The 22,025-nt window shown below is 47.8% G+C and overlaps 1 protein-coding gene across 1 annotated transcript in view; it reads left to right on the top strand.

Moving 5' to 3' along the window:
• Positions 1–6,000, top strand: part of LOC138262417 (uncharacterized) — a 32,575-nt gene extending 26,575 nt beyond the window's left edge. The window contains exon 6 of the mRNA XM_069212317.1: positions 5,890–6,000. Within this exon, the coding sequence (XP_069068418.1) occupies positions 5,890–6,000 (111 nt within the window). The remainder of the gene's footprint in view (positions 1–5,889) is intronic.
• The last annotated feature ends 16,025 nt before the right edge of the window (positions 6,001–22,025 follow it).

Raw genomic sequence — 22,025 nt, 5'->3', positions numbered from 1 at the left:
AAACCATCCATACCACATGACTCCTGTCTTATGAAAGACAGGAGTCATGGCCACCACCCCAGGGCCCGCACAGGGGACAAGGGTCCCCTGAGCATGGCCATTGCACCCAGTGCTATGTAGGGGGGCCCATTGGAGGACCCCCAATGGCACGTACATTTTTTTTTTAGTACTTACCTCTACTTACCCTACTTACCTGGGATGAGGTCCCTCCGACCTCTGGTGTCCCTCTGGTGTGTGTGGGGATGTTCCTGGTGCTTGGGGTGGGCACCTGTTGGCTTTTTCCATGATGTTTGACCATGGAAATGGGTCCACAGATCCCCTAACGCCTGCCCTGACCCAGGAGTTAATTAATGGCGCTAAGGAGGCTTAGTGCCATTATTTAGGCCTGCTTCCCCCGTGCACCATTATTGCACAGGAGGATAAATAAGGTGCAAGGGGCTTTGAGTCAGTTTTTAAACGGGAACACCTATCTTGCATCTTATCGATGCAAGGTGGTTTCACACATCCAAAAAATGACTTTAACTCCAGCATTTTGATGCTAGACGGGTGGAGTTAAGTTTGCGCTGAATTTGCATAAAAAAATGACGCAAATTCAGCGCAAAGTATACATATGCCCCTTTGTGTCTATCCAAGGGAGTGGCTACACAACAAAAGATGGCGGCCGGATTTTAGTCTTGCTCCGTCTGGGCACCCACGATCCGCTCCATATCGCCACTATCGTCATCGAGAGACTCCGATCTTTGGTGCCTCAGATGACGGGACAGATTTTGTCCCTGCCCCGACTGACTCTGCACTCGCCATGAGACCCAGGGCGGCTGCAGCTGCTAAGAATTCCAGCATCCTGGTTGTGCGGCCTGTATGGCGCAAGGGCCTCCGCGCACTCTGGCCCACAGTGGCAACCTGGGCAACGCTGCAGCCGCAGACGGTTGGCAGGAGACACCAGACCACACCAAGCATTGGGGTACAACTGGGGAGGCTCTGATGCGCCATGCTTCCTACTGCTGTGGCAGCCCTGGGAGCCGATTATGTCCCAGGCCTGACTGCCGGCGCGCCTAGGCCTACAGGATGTCCCACTCCTTCGGTGTCTGGCTTGGGAGAAAGGCCAGTTTGCAAAGGACAACAACGATGACAGGGCCCAGGAGGCCCTTCTGGCATACACTATTGAGTTTAGCAGCAAACTGGCTGCAGAACAGCGATGAAGTGCTGCAGACCACGCAGTAAGCATCGCTGAAACCCAGCACTTTTCTGTCTCCCTTCCTGTTTCTCTCCCCATTCTACTGCTGAATAGTGGTCCCCACACTACGGCATAGAGGGGTGTCTGGGTCTGAGCACCTCCAGGCCGGGGCATGTGATGAATGTCCACAACAACCTTTTCCATTTCCCTCCTCCCCGCTGCTGAACTAAAAAAATAGCACTTCTTGTGCAGGGGACTACCACCAAGGGGAAAGTGGGACCTTTCATTCCCCTCTACTCAGAGACGGTAGAGGTGAAGCTGGCCCTTGGAGCAACATGTAGTGTTTTGGTCCCACAACCCGGTATCCTTGCTATAGACTAAGACCCCATGAACTACCCCTTGAAATGTTAACTCATGAAAGGGCCCCTAAAATGGCATTGAACTGTATAAGGGGAGGTACATCTCCTCACAGTAACTTTGCCCTTTCTGTAACTGTTTGTGCCACTTCGATCCAGACTGGGCCCTGGTGGGTTGGCTCCACTGTTGACTACACCTAGGCAGTCTCTTTGGAGTGTAACTACCAGATGGGGCACAAAGGTAGACCAGGGCTCCGGCCACAGAGAAGCATACTAATGGCACCACAAGCCATCGAGGGCACAGTCCACCACCTGCGCCATTGGTGTCTGCTACAGACCTCAAGCTCAACTGGATCCTAGAAGCCAACTCAGTCACCGAGCAGGACCTCAGTGCCAAGGTCGATGCAGTGACTGTGGAACTGGGCTTCTACGTGCATATCAGCAAAAGCTGGCAGACCGTGTGACGCACGTGGAGTGAGAAATTTAGAAGATCCACCTGGAAGTCAATGAGCTGGAAGAGCTTGTCCACGCACTCATGGCCAAAGTACAGTCCCTTGAAGCCAGAGCTGAAGTTTTGGAAGGGTGTTCCCACAGTAATAACCTTCGGATAGTGGGCTTTCCTGAGGGGCCAGAGAGCCTTGACCCGATACAGTTCTTTGAATCCTGGCTATTGAAGATAGCGACACCCTCTCAGCTGTCTGCACATTTCCTACTGGAGCGAGCCCATAAGATCCTGGTGTGCCACCCGCCACGCCATCAGGAGAACCCCCAAGACCTGTAGTGGTGTAAGTAATGAACTATAGAGACAAGTAAGCTTTGTTACAGGCCGCCCGGACATTGGACCCCCTGTATCTTGATGGTACCAGAGTGTTTATCGTTCCAGTTTATACCCTATCGGTGCAGGATCGCCAAGCCTTGTTCCCTCAATTAAAGTAAAGTGAACGCTACAGCAGATGGAACTGCGCTATTTGCTCCTCTTTTTCAGCAAAAGTTAAGGTCATAGCAGGCAGCAAAAGTTACTTCTTCACAGAACCCATGGATGCCTGGGACTAGGTTGAACAATGCAGTTATGAAACCTTCACCACGTCTTCACCGTCCCCTCGGCTGCGCCATGAGATCCGAATCCCGTGACAAAGAAAACAAGAGACATGACATCAGTGATGGGCTTCAATCCAGGGAGTGCCCTCTCCCGGAACAAGCGAGTGAAGCCCAGGCTTTGACAGCAGCAGTCACAGTTGGGGCAGATAGACGCTCACACCCCAGCCTCTCCTATGGAAGCCGCATTACCGGACAGTGTTTCTACACTCTGCCAGCAGCATGGTGTCAGACCCACTACGGCCTCCTGTAATAGTGGCTGACGGGGCACTTTACATCTTTTCATGGGAGATAAGTTGAAAAGTAGGCATTTCTTCCACTGTCAACACAAAGCCCCTTGGATGGAGGATGTCCCCCCTACTACCCACACAGATTGCACTTAGTAACAAGAGAACTTGTACCATGATAAATCCCCAACCGGTCCAGGGGTTCCCTTTCAACCCCTTGGCCACTGACATAGACCTGGAGGGCAGATATGTCCTGGTGGAAGGGCTCCTTGATGGGAGAAGAGTCCTTTTGGGAAGTATATACACTCCCAAAGCGGCCCAATTGACCCCCTTCTCACAGATATCCACAGTCTCAGTAAAGTGAGCCCAACTGCCCTGGGCACTGGGTAGAGACTTCATCTGTTTGATCGACCCCCGTCTGGACTGGTCACATCCATGTTCACTCTTAATTACCATTGCTGTGAAATTCTCCCAATGGCTCCAAGACTGGTCCCTTCTGGAGTGCTGAAGATCAGTGTATTCTTTAGCCATCCACTTTTCCTATTACTTCCCCCCTCATGACTTACATATCCGATTGGACCAGATACTCTGCGACTTGGCTACTTGCATTAGAGGCACAATACCTGGGGAAGACCTTCTTGGACCATAACCCCCTACAACTGCAGCTGGACTGGGGACCTTCACGATCCCCGGTTCCTACCTTGAGAATTCAACCTGCCCTACTTGAGGACCAGGCATTCCGTACAACAACTAAAGAGTCCCTTACGAACTACCTAACAGACAATTGGGGTACCTCCACTTCTAAATCAATAGACTGTGAGGCCAAGAAGGCAGAAATGAGAGGATATTGTATCTGCATGATTTTTGGCACTTGGATAACCTTGCACAATTATTTGACACAGCTTGAGGTTTCCCTAAGAGCACTAGAAAAATACAGGTAGGAGAGACTCTGCAACACGTACAACACTTACCACAGCACTCAACAAGCACACACAGCTGGTAGAGTAACTGCGCCTCTTCAACTTCCATGCTTACCAAGTCAAAATGCAAGCTGAGGGGGACAGGCTGGGGTGCTTGCTGGCATGGCTTCTGTACGGCAGTAACCCTCCAGCACCTATTACACAAAGTAGGATTCCCCTAATGACCAAACTGACATTCATGTGGCATTCACTGGATGTTATCATGCCTTATATGACTTTCTGTCTATAGACCAGAGGTGTGATATTTGCCTCTGTAGCCCTCACAATGATCACCCCATTAGAGAGGGAAGACCTGAAGGCAGCAACTCTGAAAACACCAGGGTTGAACGGGCTCCCTATAGAGTTCTACAAAGCTTATGAAAGCCACTTAGCCCCCAAACTACAGGATATATATCAGGTGGTACTTAAAGAAGGTCTCCTCCCCCATTGGACAATCCTTTGAGAATCGTTATTATTCTGATGGATACACCTACCTGTGGATTCCTCACCTAAAGAATTCTCCCCTCGCGCCAGCCCTCGAGGAGAATTCTTTAGGTGAGGAATCCACAGGTAGTTACTGTATCCCCCAGAAAAAGCGTTACCGAAGGTAAGTAACTTATTCATCTCAACACTAAAGCCAGGGTAAGATCCCCAAGAGCTTGCCTCTTACCATCGCTATGGATGCTGGGCTCTGACTTTAAGATCTTAATTAAAGTGCTGGCAAACCACTCATATGACCTATTCACACACCTGACCTACCCAGATCAGAATGGGTTTATACCCAGCAGGTCCACCACCTTAAGCATACGCCACCTGCACAGGGTGATGAAGCTTTCTCTGGCCCGGTGGCCATTTTCTGCATGCCTGGCACTGGACTTGCAGAAAGCCTTTGACACTGTTAGCTGCGACTATTTTTTTTTTTTACATTAACAGCGGTTGGCATCACGTGGCAAATGCAGACCTTGATACATCTTCTGTACATGGACCCCACAGCAAGTGTAAAGATTGGCCAATGTATACCTCCTCCCTTTAATATAAGCAGAAAGATGTGTCAGGGATGCTCGCTGTCTCCACTTATGTTTTCCCTGGTCATGGAGCCATTGGCACAGCGGCTATAACAATAGGTACGTGAGTGGGGCATCATGATGGGAGGGGAACTCCACACAGTTTCGCTGTATGCGGACGATGTGTTGATATACGTCCGAGGCATAAGAGGCAACATTGCTCAAATTCAGACCATTTTACATGTATTTAAGATGGTGTCTGGCTTACGTGTAAGCTGGGCGAAGTCATGTCTGTATGCTTTGAACCCTACCTGCTTCCACACCAATTTGTTGTGGATGGATGACCGATCGGCTGGGAACCTGACACTTTCCACTATCTTGGTATTATCATCTATCATTCCACTGAGGACCTGATAGATGGAAACCTTACTATAGCATCCCTACGGCATCAAATAGTGTTTTCAGAGCACGTTACCCCTCTCAGTCCAAGGCTGAGTGTCTCTGACCAAGTTGGTCTTGCTGCCCTGTCTACTTTATCACTTCCATAATTTACCAGTTCGTATCCCGAGGACCACCTTTCACGATCTACATTCTGCATTAGGGAGTTTTATCTGGAACAAGGGGCGGCACTGAGTAGCACTCCATAAATTACAGCTACCTGTCTGCAGGGGAGGTTCTATGTCCTCTCTTAATGATATGCTGGGGGAGGCGGGACTGCCTGTTTGGAGGGAAGCTGGGGTGGACACCCTGGGGGTCCTATTCCACGAAGGTATTAGCCCATGGTCATTTGGTGGCGAAACTAGAGAGGTTAAGGGGTATTAAAAAATTAGAACCTGCACGACATTCTCTTATTCATACACTACACTTTATGGGAGGAAGGATGAAGCTTGTAACCTGTATTGCTCACGCCCTCACGCACATGACAGGGGACCCCTTGATTGCGTTCTGCAGGGAATGGGAAGGGAATATGGGTAGAGAACTGACAAACAAAGTGTGGGAGGCCGCACTCTTATTTCTTTGGAAAGTCTCTAGGATCGCAAAGTTCCAATATATCCAGTTTAATATCCTCTACAGGGCTTACCTCATGCCTGCCGCCTTGTCTCGCATGTTCGGTTCCCCATCAACATGCGATCGCTGTCAGTTGCCTTGGGCGGACATGAACCATATGTTTTGGGAATGCGCTGAGTCCAGAGCCCTCTGGTCTGCAGACTCAACTATGCTAGAGTCGGTGACTGATTAAACAGGGATGTTCACACAGGAAGGGTGGTACAAGGATTGTTTAGGCACCCAAAGACAGCAAAGGCAACAAATTGCTTCATAGACCTAGCACTAATAATAGCGCACAGATTAATCACCAGGCAATGAAAGGCCCCATCTTTGCCCAGCTTTACTCACTGGTAGGCAGTGACACTAAAATGGGGATGGACGGAAGCAGTAGCATTACAACTCCAAGAAGCACACGGCCTACGCAAATACCCAATAGCAGCAAATTGGGAGTTGCTGCTCCTAGAATTCCAAACATACTGTGATGGGGTAGACATCTGACCGCTACATGAAGACAACGTGGCTTTTCACTTCAGTCACTCCCCCGAGACTCACATTCTCCTCTGAACATGCCTAGCATTCAGACTATGTCCATTTCAGGCTCACAGGGGCATAGCCCTGGAAAGAGGTCACACAGAGATAATGCTGCACCTATAATGATGAATGGTATCACAAGACAGTTTATTGTTGTTATTTGTTCTGACTAGCACTAGTATGAACCTCGTACTCCTGAACTTACAATGCAACCTGATTTATCCCTATGCCATATTTCAGTGATTGTGAACAGTTATGATGAAACTATTGTGATATCCTTGCTGTCTCTAATGCAAATAAATTTGGCTGTGTGTGTTGTGAGCAGGATTTCCGGTCTGTTCATGGAGCAGGGACTAAGCACGGATTGATTTAACTTAATTAGTGCCTGTCTTCGCTGCTCCCAACGTGATTGAGGTACTGTTCCTTCCTCACCTCCTCTCACAGCTCTCTCATAAAGGCCTCTTCTGATGGATACAACTACCTGTGGTTTCCTCACCATATGAATTCTCTCAATGCGCCAGCATTCAACTGAAATTTTTTCTTCCCAGCTCTCTACGTCGTCGAGGACGTCACAATTGCCCGACTCCCACGCAACTCCGATCTGACGTCATCGTGGCAATAAGAGTTCCTCATTGGCGTGCTGACGTCAATTCCCTTTTTTCCGTGCCTTCAAAGCATAACGTTTTTTTCCTAGCTCTTGGGAGTTACTGTTACCGAAGGTGTTTAATTGTAGGTTACAATATCTCCTCCTCGGGAATCCAGATTCAAGCCTTGTCAGGAGTGCGGGATGCGCATGTCAGTGATGGACCCACACAATGACTGCCTGTGGTGCTTGAGTTCTGAGCACGATGTGGAGGAGTGTGGTTCATGCCATAGGATGAACCCAAAGGTGCTCCAGGAGCGGGAGGCCAAACTCTTTTTGGCCAAGGCGAAGAAGAAGGAGAAGCATAGGAGTCATCATAGGTCTTCTTTGGGAAAATCCTCGAGGTTGCACAAGAAATGGTGTTCCATGATTCCTGGCGTCGTTCGGATAGAGGTCGGTCCCGATCGAGGCCTCCATCAAGTCGGCGTCGTGCAACGTGGGAGGTAAGTCCAACGGTGACTCCATCACCTCGGAGTCCTCAAGCTTCTCCGGCGCCTTCAGTCTTCGAGGTGGTTGAGCCTCAGGAGAGTCCTCGCTTTTCGCCTGGAGCGCAATCGGAGATTCCGGATCTGACGCCTGCGCCACAGGAGGAACAGGGGTATCCAGCCTTCCCGGCTCTGGGTGCGGACCCAGCAAAATTTTTAAATTCCATGTTCAACATCTTCAAATCTGTGGCCCCCGGAGGTGCAGCGGCTGGCCCCACAGGTCCTTTGGCCTTTTCAGTAGGCGCTCCGGCTCCATATGGACCGGCTCCATTTATGCCCTTTTGCACTGCGGAGGGTGTTGGGCCGGCGCCAGTGCCGATACCGTTGGTGTCACCCGGAAGACCTTCGACGCTGGTGACATCACCTGCAAAACCCACGGTGCCGATGATGTCACCCCAAACTGATTCGAAACCGGTGAAGAGGGCCTGTGTGCCCTTGGCGTCGATGGATTCGGTTCCGGCGTTGCATGGATCCGTAGAGCGGGGTATGTCTCCTGGTCCACGTCAGCCGAGATCTTCGATGTCGGTGAATTCCATGTTGACGTCGAGAATAGAGGCCAGGTTAAGGTCAAGGAGAAAGGCTTTCAGACTTTTAGAGGAATGAGAGTATCAGATCAACTCCTGGAGGAAGGAGAAATTGTTGAGCCCCTGGGGGACTATCAGGGTTTGAACTCGGCAAGTGGACTAGATACTTCCCCTGAGTGGGATCTAGCCTCTCATGGGGAATTTACAGAGGAGGCAGCCTCTTTTCATTCTGTGGTAAGGAAGGCGGCAGATTTTCTGTACCTCCCACTACCATCTGCAGAGGTAAAGATTAATATATTAACTGAGGTCCTCCATCCTACTTCAGCTGCAGCGGAGCCACTTCTGCCTTTTAACGATGCTCTTACGGAGCCTATTCTACAAGTCTGGAAGAAGCCCGTAACTTCGTCTGCTGTTAGCAGATCGGTTGCAAGGACGTATAGAGTGGCTCCGGGGGACCCGGGTTTCCTGTCGAAACATCCGACTCCGGAGAGTTTGGTGGTCCATGCTTCATGCTCATCTCATTCGGTTCCTTCCCTGGCATGCCTTCAGACAGGGAATCCAAGAGGATGGAGCAGTGAGACAAAAAGACCTTTTCTTCATGTAGCATGGCCCTCAAATCTGCCAATGCTACCTGTGTTTTGGGCAGATACATACATGCTCTGATGGACGCGGCCAAGGCTGTGCTACAGGATCTGCCTTTGGAGATGCAGGGACTCCTGTTGGATGCTCAGGCTGCTGCAACTCAAGTTATTCAGTCGGGTCTGGACACTACAGACTCTGTGGCCAGAGCGATGGGCACTTCCATTGTCACCAGAAGACCTGCGTGGTTGAGGTCTTCTGGGTTCTCGACGGATGTCCAGACGACCCTCTTGGACCTGCCCTTTGATGAGGACAAATTGTTTGGGGCTAAAACTGACTCTGCATTAGAGTGTTTTAAAGACAGTAGGGCTACTGCCAAGTCCTTGGGCCTGCAGGCTTCCACTGCCACCCCATTTAGATCCTTTAGGAGGTTTAGGGGGTTCGGATGAGGAGCTTCCTTTCGGGGGAGACCCCAACCAGCAGGCCAACAACACCTTCAAGTCTGCCCTATAGATCCTGTAGAGGGTGGGGTAGAGTTAAAACAAGAGGGGCCACCCAGCAGCACCCTGCCTCTTCCTCTTCCTCTGGGAGGGGTGCAGCAAGGAAAGCAGCCTTAGTTCTCCGGCCATTACGTCTCATGTTTTTCATGTAGGGGGAAGGTTATTTAATTTTCTCCGCGGGTGGGAGTTAATCCCATCGGACTCCTGGGTCCTCAATATTGTGGGGAAAGGTTATGCCCTTCCTTTTCTGGAGTTTCCCCCTCCCCCCGCCCACCCTTTTGCACAGAAGATCATCTCCTTTTGTTGCAGCAGGACGTTCTAGTCCTTTTATCAAAAGGTTCAGAGGAGTTGGTTCCAGAGCAGGAAAGGGGTCAGGGTTGTTATTTAAGATATTTCCTGATCCCCAAGAAGGATGGTCGTTTGAGGCCTATCCTGGACCTGAGGGTTTTGAATTGGTTCTTCAAACAGGAGAATTTCAAAATGCTGACCCTAGTCCAGGTGCTTCAGGCATTGAACAAAGAGGATTGGATGCGGTTGGTCGACTTGCAGGATGCTTACTTTCATATCCCTATTCTCATGTCGCACAGGAAGTATATCCGGTTTGTGGTGGGGTCGCAGCACTACCAGTTTGCGGTCCTTCCGTTTGGTCTTACTTCCGCACCTCGAGTCTTCACAAAGGTGATGGCGGTGGTTGCAGCAAGTCTCAGGAGGGAGGGAATAGCGGTATTCCCTTACCTGCATGATTGGTTGATCAAAGCCAAGTCTCCAGAGCTCGTGTTGCATCACATGCGGATGACAACCCAGTTGTTGTTCGATCTGGGCCTTTCGATAAATGTGCCCAAATCTCACCTGCAGCCCTATCAGCGCCTCCTGTTCATAGGGGAAGTACTGGACATGACGTTGGATCGGGCCTTTCCTCCGCCTCAGCGGATTCAGGACATTCAGGCGTTGATTCCAATGTTTCAAAATGGAGCAGTTGTTCCAGTCCTCAAGGTCCTACGTCTGCTTGGTCTGTTCGCTTCTTGCATTCTGTTGGTCACTCATGCACGCTGGCATATGAGGGCTCTTCAGTGGTGCCTCCGCAGGCAGTGGTTTCAGCTCAAGGGGAATCTCGAGGAGTCGATAACGATCTCCAGAGACACAGCAGCGGAGTAGCAAGGACCTGCAATGGTGGGCTGTGGACGGCAACCTTTCCCAAGGAAGGCCATTTTCACTACTGCCTCCAGTGGCCACGGTTATAATGGATGCCTCCACTCTGGGGTGGGGAGCTCATCTGGGGGACCTGGAGGTCAAAGGTCGTTGGTCTGCAGTGGACCAGATGTTTCATATGAATCTGTTGGAATTGCGGGCGATACGTCTGGCTCTCAAGGCCTTCCTCCCTTCCCTTTGCAGTCAGACGGTCCAAGTCCTGATGGACAACACTACCTCAATGTGGTATATAAAGAAGCAGGAAGGAGTAGGGTTGTACCTTCTCTGCAGAGAGGCTCTGCGGCTCTGGCCCTGGGCTCAGGTTTATCGGATTTGCTTGGTAGCAAACCATCTGGCCTGAGTTCTGAACGTGCGTGCAGACAGTCTCAGTCGGCGTTTCTCTGCCGATCATGAGTGACGGCTCCATCCAGACCTGATCCGTTACATCTTCCAGATATGGGGGTTTCCTCAGGTAGACCTGTTTGCCACTTGGGAGAACCCGCACTGCCCGTCGTTCTGCGGCCTCAAGTATCCAGTGCAAGGAGCGTTGGGGGACGCGTTTCAGATGTCCTGGAACAGCCAGTTACTTTACGCGTTTCTCCCCATACCCTTGATTCCTCGGGTTCTAAGGAAGATTCGCCAAGCCCGGGCCCAAGTCATCTTAATAGCTCCGGATTGGCTGAGAAGGGTGTGGTACACAGATCTTCTCCAGCTTCCACTGTGCCCTCCGCTCCGTCTCCCTCACAGGGCAGACCTCCTCTCCCAGTTGCTGGGGCAGGTTCTACACCCCCTCCTCCAGAGCCTGCACCTTCATGCCTGGAGATATAACGGGATAATCTGAGTAACTTTTCTCTCCCACCAGAAGTGGTGGACATTATTTTATCGGCCAGGTGACATTCCACCAAGTCTATCTATGCTGGCAGATGGGCAACATTTGTTGACTGGTGTAGAGAGAAGCAAATTGATCCCTTACGAGCACATTTGTCAGATGTTTCATTGTTTGCATTGTCCTTGGCGCAGAAGGCTTGTGCAGTTGCGACTGTCAAGGGCTATTTATCGGCACGGTCGGCCTTTCTGTGCCTTCCTGACCAACCTTCCTAGTTCCCCATAGTTGTAAGGTTCTTAAAAGGACTAAGTAATAGGTTTCCTCCCACTCCATTTGTTATTCCTCAGTGGGATTTGAATTTGGTTCTCACTTTTCTGATGGGTTCACCGTTTGAACCTTTGCATTCTTGCCCGTTAAGGCTTTTGGTTTTGAAGACAGTGTTCCTCACAGCCATCACGTCTGCTAGGCGTGTGAGTGAGCTTCAGGCTCTTAGTGTTAAACCCCCTTTCACATCTTTTCATGCAGACAAGATGTTGCTGAGAACTAGGGATGGCTTTCCTACCAAAGGTAGTTACTCCCTTTCATATGGGGTAATCCATCATACTCTCGTCCTTTTACCCTCCTCCCCATCCATCAAAAGAGGGAGAGAGACTGCATCGGCTTGACCCAAGGAGGGCTTTAAGCTTTTATATTAAAAGGACCAGAGAATTTCAAGTGGACAATCTACTCTTCATTGGCTATGTGGGGAAGAGGAAAAGTCAATAAGGGAACACTGTCCAGGTGGGTCATTCTTTGTATCAAAATATGTTATTCTTTGGCAAAGAAGGATCCTCCTGTTGGAACCAGGGCTAAGTCTGCCACTTCAGCCTTGGCTAGGGGTGTTCCAGTGGCTGACATTTGTAAGGCTGCAACTTGGGCTTCCCTCCACACTTTCGCTAAGCATTATTGCTTGGATGCAGATGTTCGGAGGGATGGCCATTTTGCAGGGTCGGTGCTGCAGGATTACTTGGTGTGACCACTCAGGCACCCACCTTCGAGTGCAATACTGCTTTGGGACTCTATTCATGTAAATTAGCACTTGTATAGCGCACTACTCACCCGTTAGGGTCTCAAGGCGCTGTACTCATACCGCTATGGAACCCCTCCTGGCTTTTCCCTGTGAGGCGCCCACTCCTGAGCACCCCCAGGGTGAAGCCAGGCATCCAAGCGCTGTTGGGGCCGTTGTGGAGATTAAGCAAGTTATTGCCCAGAGTTGCACCCATGAATTAGATTAGGCACCGAGGCGAGAATTATCTGGTCAAGGGGAATTGAGCCCAAGACCTGCCGAAGCGGGACTTGAACCCTGGTCTTGAGCCAGATCTCTGCTTCAGGGTCTGCCGCTCTAACCATTGAGCCACACTTCTTATTCATAAGGTGAGGAATCCACAGGTAGTTGTATCCATCAGAAGAACAAGTTACTTACCTTTGGTAACGCTTTTTCTGGTGGATACACTAGCTACCTGTGGATTCCTCACGGTCCCACATGCCTCCCAGTTGGCTGTCTGGTCATACCAAGTTTTCTTTGGGTGAATATATATATACATATATATTTGATTTTACTGTTTATATTTGAATAAATATTATGTATTATATTTGATTGATGTATTTATGTTGAGTATGTGATGTCGGTAATCACCTATTCGCCTCAAAGGCACATAAAAAATGGTGAAAACTGACGTTAGCATGCTGACGAGGACCTCTTATTGCCACAATGACGTCAGATGGAGTCAGTGGGAGTCGGGCAATTGTGACATCCTCGTCGATGTAGAGAGCTGGGAAGAAAAATATTCAGTCGAATGCTGGCGCATTGAGAGAATTCATAAGGTGAGGAATCCACAGGTAGCTAGTGTATCCACCAGAAAAAGAGTTACTGAAGGTAAGTAACTTGTTCTTTTAACCTTCAAATTTTCCTTTTTAAAACGAAAGTCTACTCACCCATTCCTATTTTGACGCTGCTTGAAGTTGCATGGTGTGTAGTACTTGTACTAAACTAAGTCCTTGTGTGTATCAATTGTAAGTGTCTGGTTGAGGTAGTTTTAATTTTTTGGAGTGGGCTGTCTGTCGACTGGGGCATCTTTCTTCTGTCAGCTGTTCCACTGTTGACCGAGCTGTGGCTGCCTGCCCCCTCAGCTTTTTCTCAGCAGGATCCGGTCACTGCACTTTGGATAACCCACTACAGGCCTGGGTTAACAATGCCACCTCCCTTCCTAAAATACTAGTTACCTTCGCAACTTGGTGGTTTCAGCCTGCTGGGCATGGGCTGTTAACCAGGCATTGATGAGTTCTGGCACCTTGCAAGCTGATGTGGCCAGTTTGGGCTTTGGGATTGGCACGAGCGCCTCAACCAGGTAAGCCTCTTCACCTTTGGCTCTGGCAATGCGAGTGCATGATACAGTGAGGGTCTACAAAGTTCTTCCCCAAACCCCCATAACCTGCTCCTCACCACTCCATTGCACACCTAACTGCTGCTGCAGCTTGAATTGAACTTCATTTGTTGTATGAGGAGTGGGCAGTCTTGCTGGGCCTCTCAGTCTGCACAGTCCGCACGACTCCTGTCTCTCTCAACCCTCCCCTCGTGTCCATGTGTGCTTGTGCACCTCTGTGGCATGGAGCAATGTGGTGTAGGTTACACATTTTCAAAAGCAAAAACTGGGACAGGCTAGACACAAAAGTAAAACTAAAGCTTTTATTCTTGAGTCCATATTTGGCTTGTCCCGTTTTTTTCCATAGGCATGTAAATCTATCTATCTGTCTATCTATCTATCTATCTATCTATCTATCTATCTATCTATCTATCTATCTATCTATCTATCTAGACATATATTTACAAGACTACCTTCACATAACATTATAACACACGAGTTTTTTTTTAATATACCACAATGTCGACTCGAAGGTATTGGAGTGCTTCACACCAGCAGCAGTTACATTACACGAGGACACATTTGTTTGTGGTAGGCACGGGGAGATAAAGTGATTTGCGCAGAATCACAGAATGGTGAACCAATGCCCAGACTCTACTTGGTACCCCAGCACCAAAGTCAGCAGCTCTGGCTATTAGGCCACATCCTCTTTCAGGCTTCACTGGGTGAGAAGTGCCTTGATAGTTTGTATGGTTCTTTTTGTGTGTTTCTGCACAGTACACTGTGTGGTGGCCTGACCTTCGTGAGCGTAGTGTGTCCCTCTGCCTTAGAGAGACACCTTTATCTTTCTCAGTGGGTTTGTGGCCTCTGTACGGCCTTGCTACAGATGGCAGCACTCACCTTGTGCCCCGGTGTATGCACCAGTGGGAGCATGTGCCTTTTTTCTTATCCAAACTCTGTGCCATGCAAAGCATCATATCTCACTGGTCGCTTAATCCTCTTCTGGGTATCTAATTAGTGGCCTCTTCTGTGGCCCTCAGTAAGAGCCCGAGCGGCTAGCGCAACACGGTAATCAAATCAGACGTGCACACAGAGCAGCAAGTTTTCTGTGGCTAAAATTAATAGGGCCATTTGCATAAAAATGCCGGTTTCACAGAGAAGGAGCCTATTTTGTAGGTAGTAGCTGCCATGGTGTGAAATTGGACTGCGGCATAAGCCATGCAAGTGCCACCGGTAATGATAGTGTGAACAAAGTTTTATGTGTTTGCCAAGCGGTGGTACTTGGCATGAAACATGGCAGCAGCCATTTGAACAGTACTTGCTGGCACAGTGTGAGAATGGGTACAGTATTTGCCCACAGATGGGATTGTTTCACATAGGGTTAAAAGAGGTTGCAGTGTCTGCCGTGCAAGTGGCTGAGGCACGCGTGGCGAGAAGGTTGCTTTGTCTGACATGCAGGCGACACTAGATGTGATGGGGTGAAATGTGAAATAGGGCTTCAATGCTTGCAAGGAGGGTTAGCTTGGTAAGGTGTGCACAAAAACCTTAGTACCCACAATGCTTTAGTGGCCCGCCCAAATAAATTACTGTTTAGAAGGACGGATGGACGCAGATTATACTGAGCTCATGTGTTTCAGATAACATAGGTTGAAAGAGGGTGATGACTCAAGGCCAGGCTCTACCACCCAATCTTCAAGGGTTCCCGGCATCGCTGGCTATCTCCGCCTGCGGGCTCCTCGGCTTTCTTTAAACATTATGCTGTTTTTACCCCAATAGTCCATGTGCATGGCGTTCATGATAGTTGCATATGGCGCGGGTTGATTCCTTGATTCCCTCCACCTTGGACCATGGAACAATGTTTACTGAAAGCTGGCAATTACTAGCTCAGTGAGGAACGTAAAGGGAATTATGGCCCCCGCCCGCATCCAAATAGACAGGCATTCATTGCATTAAAAAATTACATACAGCTGAGAGGGCAAGGAGTAAATTCCTCTCGGTCCCAAGGATGCCTGCCCCAGCTTTTATAAATGACTTTGATATTACATCACTACTCCTTTATACGTCTGTGCAGCACATCATGAAGTTAATCACATCTTCATAGATGTTTTTTCAGTTATGAATTCGTCTCATAGCATATAATAGCTGATGTCCTCTGAGAAGCTGTCACTTTGTTTTCAGTCGCCTTTGTACTCTGCTTCCTGTACTTCCTCATGCTGTGCACTTGTCCACCTTTCGCCTTCCTCCCCAACGCCCCTGAAACTCCTCCCATTCATCCCTCTGTCTCTGTCTCTCGCACTCTCTCACCCCCTCTCTCACTCTCTCGTGCACTCTTCCTGCCTCTCTCATATAGTTAACTTCAGATCTTCAAGCACTGTATCTTTCCCATACGTTTTCAAGGTTTCTATCCCTCAATTCCATGCTATTGTACTCTTCTTAGGGTGTCCTCTGCGTACACAGGCGCTCTCTCTTTATGCGTCTGTAACCTGCTCTCCCCTTCTTTCTCTCTTTCTCAACACTCTTTCTGCTGCTCTATCTCGAGTTTATTAATCACTTTCTAAACAAACTACTGATCTCTTGCTGTCTTCCTTTCCATCTATTCTGTGCAGCTCTCACCTCATATATTTACCATACCACATAATTCCACTACTTAAATACTCTACACCACACAATACCACCACATACAATTCCACAGCTAACAATTCCAATACAACCCCACAATTCCACTCCACACCACATACATCCACTTCACTCCAAACTGAAACAGAAGGATAAAAGATTATGGGGGTCTTTATGACCCCGGCGTTCAGTGGTAATGTGGCGGTAGTACAGCCAACAGACTGGCGATACATACCACCACATTATGACATTGGCGGGTTGGCTGAAGCCAACCCGCCAATGTAGCACTCCGACCGCCATGGCGGTATCAGCCGACGGGCTGGAGATAACAATCCCAGCCCGGCGGGCGCTATTGTACCGCTTCAGGCATTTTGACCCTGCCTACCGCATGGTTTTCTTGGTGTTCGTAACGGCACAAAAACCATGGCAGTAGGCCCTATCAGTGACAGGGAAGGAATTCCCTGTCACTGATAGGAGGTCCCCTCACCCCCAACAACTCCCTACACACCACCACACTACCTCCATCCATGCTCCCCCCTTTACAATCCCTCATCCCCCTACACACACACACACACACGCACCACGCATACACACACCCACTCACACAGGCATATACGAATTCATACATGCATGCATCCATTCATTCATGCACACATCCGCTTACACGCACACACGCATTCACATATCCATTCTTATGCACACAAACAACACTACACACACATTCTCATTCACACTCATGCACACACCCCCACACACACCACCCCCCATTGTCGCGAACCGATGGTAGCCGCGGCGACGGTCTTTTGGTGGTCGTCGCCGCAGTGGTAGGCGGTTTTTACCGCCAAAGACATAATGAGGGCCTTTGTTATTTACAATACCAGTAGCTCTAACTTTTGCAAATGCAAGACCTGTTGCATTGTAAATGCTTGTTTTTTTAATAACCTTTTTTATTGGGTTTCTGATCAAATACAAAGACTTCAACAACAAATATAGAACCTGGCCTGCAGAAATGTAAGACCCGTCCCTCCCAACAAATGGAAATCAACATTAGGTATCCATGAATAAACTAAACCTTTGGTGTTATGGTGTCCAAATAGGCTATCCGGGAGCAGTCCCTCAATCTTGTCATGTTTCCCTGGCAGTCCCAGAATTGATCCACAAAAGTCTCAACCTTAGCAGTATAGTTCATCCCACAGGTACATTTAATCAGTGGCTGCCTGACAAAAGTCCAAGTGCCATTTAATGTCCTTTTTAGCAATACTAAAGGCCATACCAATAAACCGTCTGGTGTGGCCCCCACCTACCATCCATCTATCTGTCCCAACAGAGCCAGTTTCGTTTCCTGTGTTATCACCCTGCCCACAACCTGAGATGGACTGTGCCCATATTTTGCCAGTAGCTGTATATAATCAGGCAGTCCCAAACCATATCGAAAAAGGCACCTAAAGGGTGACAGCAGCACCAGCACTGCAGTGGCAGGTCAGCCTTCATCCTGTGCAACCTTGGAGGGCTGTAAAAAATGTGATGCAGGTACTTCAGTTAAATCAGGTGCAACCTCATGGAGATCACCCGTGCTCAGGGGCCATTCTGGCCTCCACCCAAACATTCTCATCCAAGGGGCCCACATCACCTTCCCACTTTTCCCTCCGTGTTTGTCATGGAGTCTGGGTTGTTATTCACAAGGGATCAGTAAAGGCTAGAAAAACCTTTCTTATCCAGCAGTGAATCCATTAAATGTGCCTCTAAGGGGTTAAATTGGGGGAGCCGCTTCATTGAGTCGAGGGAGGACTCCAGCGCATGTCCCAGCTGTAGGAAGTGGTAAAATTGCATATCCTCTGCATGGTGTCCACGAGATGCTGAAATGTGTATGTGGAGGTACCTGCCCAGATACCACCCACCGTTGAAATACCGATGGAATCCCATGCCCAGAATCCTTCCAGGTTGGATGTATGTCAAAGCCTGGTCCCAGCACAGAGTGGTGTCATTGCCGTTGCCGCACTGTGCCAACTGATCCAGCACAATGCTAAGCAGGGTCATTTAAGTTGCAGGTAGGAGGGTTGTGGGTGTGCTGGAACTGTAAAGGAGATTGAGCATGCCATGGTGGTCGAGCGCATGGAGCACCACCGCTATAGACGGATCATCTCTGCCTGCAAAGCTACAGTCAGTAATTGGTAGGATGTGACTGGCCCAGTAATATAGCTGCAGATCCGAAAACCCCAGTCCACTGTTATAGGGGATAAGTACACATATGCAGAAGAAGATTCGTGGGAGGCCCCCCTACCCATATGAATCTCACCACCTCTGACTGCAGCGTGTGGAAGGAGATGCATGGGATGGAGTATGGATAATTCTTCAGGGTGTAGAAGAACTGAGGCAGTACAACTATCTTAAACAGTGCCGCCCCGTTCACTACGTTGAACGGCACTGTCACCCAGTGAGACATGTTATTGTAATCAAAGATCTGGGCAAGTTTCAGGATCAATTTTAGGCGTTTAATTAGGGCACGGTTCAGCGTGATTCCCTCCTGCCAGCTTCCTGTAACTGTCGTCCTCGAGAACGCACTCTGAGGCAACAGAACGTAGAAGCTGCCTAGAGCTTGCTCACATGCTATATTACAATATATCTTCCCATTTTCATTACATAAAAACATGAACGATTAAATAGGAAACTTTAGTATATACATAGTCAAATTTTTTTTTTTTACTTCCCATTAGAATTACATTGGTCAACATGTACTTCACATAATCACTCAAATAGGCAGGAGCTTTCTTAAGCCTTTGAGGTCTCGTCTTCATTACATTTTCTCTGAATTCAATACCTTCTTCATCTCTTTCTCTATGCTCCCAACTATCACAATCACACTGATTTGGAGAAGTAGGCATTCCACTCAATTGTCTAGTGCTCAGTGAGTATTGCCTAGCTCATGACTTTCACCATTAGAACCTAAGAGTTTCCCACCCGGCTCTTCAAACATAAAACCACTGCACTCATCACTTTTTACATCTTCCGTGATATAGTTCTCCTTGAAATTGAACTTAGCTACTCTCCTGAAGTTCCATCTTTCTCCATGACTCAATAGCACATATGAGCGATGTACTTCTTTGACCTGGAAAAGTCCTCTGAATTTATTAAGCCCTTTCACAATCTCTCCTGGTTTTACTTTTACCCAATCACCAGGTTTAATCTTGTTCTTTCCTCTTTTATCATCAGTAGAGACAGAATTACCATTTCTCTCTTTCAACATTGGCATCAACAAGTTCTCTTAACCAAAACGGAGTTAATTTGGAATTTGGTCTGCTGCCCTCATCATGAAAGAAGGCGAAGTACCCGTTACAGTACTGACTGTGGTGCGATACACCCACACCACAATCGGCAATCATATCTTCCACACTCACTCCACTAGTCAACGCTTGCTGAATAGCACTCTTAACCATTCTGTTGGCTCGCTCTACCATTCCATTCACCTGAAGATTATAAAGTGCTGTCTTTAAATGTTTCACACCACAAGATGAGAGAAACTCTCTTATTTCATATGAGGGGAGTTGAGTACCATTATCTGTCACCAAACACACTGGAAATCCTTCCTCTTTGAAGATTTCAGACAAGACTCTCACCGTGGATGATGTTGTTATTATTTCAGGCATCAATTTCACTATTAGCCCCTTAGAATGAACATCATTCAACACAAATGCAAATTTTAATACATGTTTAACTTCATGTATAGGACCAATGAAGTCCCCACACACAGTATGCCATATTTGTCCTGGATCCTTTATGAGACCAATTACAGCATGTTAGCCTACTTTCAGTCTTTTTTCACTATGTACACACACAACGCACCTCTCCACGCAGTGTGCTACATCTTCATCCATGCCCGGCCACCAAAAACTTTCTCTGAGTCTCCTCTTGGTCAGTGTTTGCCATAAGTGACCGTCATGAGCAATATTGAACATCTTTTTTCTCACACCTAATGGAGGTACAAATTTATCACCTCGTACCACAATACTATCTCCCACACAAGATAGTTCATCCAATACCTTACCATATGTCCATAAGGCGTTTGGTAGAGTGCTCTCTCTTCGTCTTCCATTTATTATCATCCTAACATGGTCTGGCTCCACTCTCCTTTACTTATTGCTTCTGATGACCATTGCACCACATCACCAACACTTGCAACTACATCCTCACAATCTTTAATATTTGCTGACTCATTATCTACCAATTTCCAATCTTGCGATAGACGTGAGAGGCAGTTAGCTTGCACATTCCTCCAGCCAGGTATATATTCTACTGTATAGTTGTACTCTTCAGACCTTGCTGCAAGCCTAGCTAGTCTGGATTAACTTTTCCCGGCTCCTCCGGGAGACAGCAGTTTTACTAGAGGTTTGTGATCAGTTAGTAACTTTAACTGGTTTCCCCATATGTACATTCGGAAATGTTTCATGCTCCACGTCGCCGCCAAAGCTTCTTTCTCTATCACGGAATGATTGCGTTCCGTTGGTGTCAGAGAACGTGACGCAAATGCAACAGTTTTTTTTTCGATCCATGAATTTTTGATAAGACGGCTCCTATGCCTGTGGCACTAGCATCCACAGTAATGACCAAACTTTTTTTTTTCATCAAAGGGTACTAGAATGCCAGCTTCACATATTTCTTTCTTGATCGATTCAAAACACTGCTCCTGTGCTGCACCCCACACAAAGCTCACTCCTTTTCTCAATACGTTTTTCATTGCTTCTGTCTTTGATGCAAACATTTTTACAAATTTGGAATAATATTCCACTAGTCCCAAGAACGATTTCAACTGGTCTTTACTTTCAGGGGTTGATGCCAACCTGATAGCCTTCAACAAGTCTCTCTCAGGTTTTACGCCATGTTGTGACAATGTATGACCGAGATACTCTATTTCCTCAGCCAGAAATATACACTTTTCTTTTCTCAGAGTTAAACCTGACTTCAAAATTTTATCTAGAACCAGCTTTAATGTCACATTGTGATTCTCTACTGTGTCTCCAAAAGTTGATATATTGTCTTGAAAATATATGATATTCCGAATTCCTTTAAGTAGATCGTTCATTACCCTTTGAAAGACACTGTCAGCTGAACACAAACCAAACGGCATCCTAGTAATTTGAAATGTGCCCTCCTTTGTGATAGATGTAGTCAATGCCTTTGATTCAGGATGTAATTTTATCTGGTGGTAGGCATGCTTTAAGTCAAGTTTCGAACAAAAACTTTCCCCCTTTCAGCATTAGGACTAGTTCATTAATGTTTGGAAGAGGAAAATTATCCATTACAACATTCTGATTTAAACTCCTCATGTCAACACAAAACCTGAGTTTGCCATCAGCTTTTCTAGTTATCACAACTGGAGATACCCAATTTGCCCCTCCCCTGGTTCAATGATTCCACTATTTAAAATGTCATCTATTAGCGCTTTGACTTGCTCTCTGGCTAATATCGGTACTCTTCCAACTTTATGTTGCACTGGAATCGCCCATCTTTGACTTTAATCTTGTGACAGTAGCCCTTCAATTGACCCATTCCTTCACGGAAGACATCCTTTGCATCTCTCAGAATATCTTGCAAGGTTGCTACCTCCACAACTAATATTTGCGTGCTTGCCCGTGGATTAATAATGATGTGAAGGTAATACTGATGGATCTATCCCAAGATTGGTGAACCTGTTTCGGCTACATCCATTTTTCCTTTCGTCCTCCTGCCTCGAAACTTGATTTCTGCCATCATATATCCAATAAAGTCTATTTTCTCGCCTTGATATCCACCAGGACTTATGTCTTTAGGCATTAACCTAACTTGCGTCCATTTAGAAATGAACAATTCTCTCAGAATTCTTGTATATAAGGAT

Source organism: Pleurodeles waltl, chromosome 10, assembly GCF_031143425.1.
Source record: "Pleurodeles waltl isolate 20211129_DDA chromosome 10, aPleWal1.hap1.20221129, whole genome shotgun sequence".
Classification (NCBI taxonomy): domain Eukaryota; kingdom Metazoa; phylum Chordata; class Amphibia; order Caudata; family Salamandridae; genus Pleurodeles; species Pleurodeles waltl.
The sequence above is the reverse complement of the archived record's forward strand: the minus strand, read 5'-3'. Positions and strand labels throughout refer to the sequence as shown.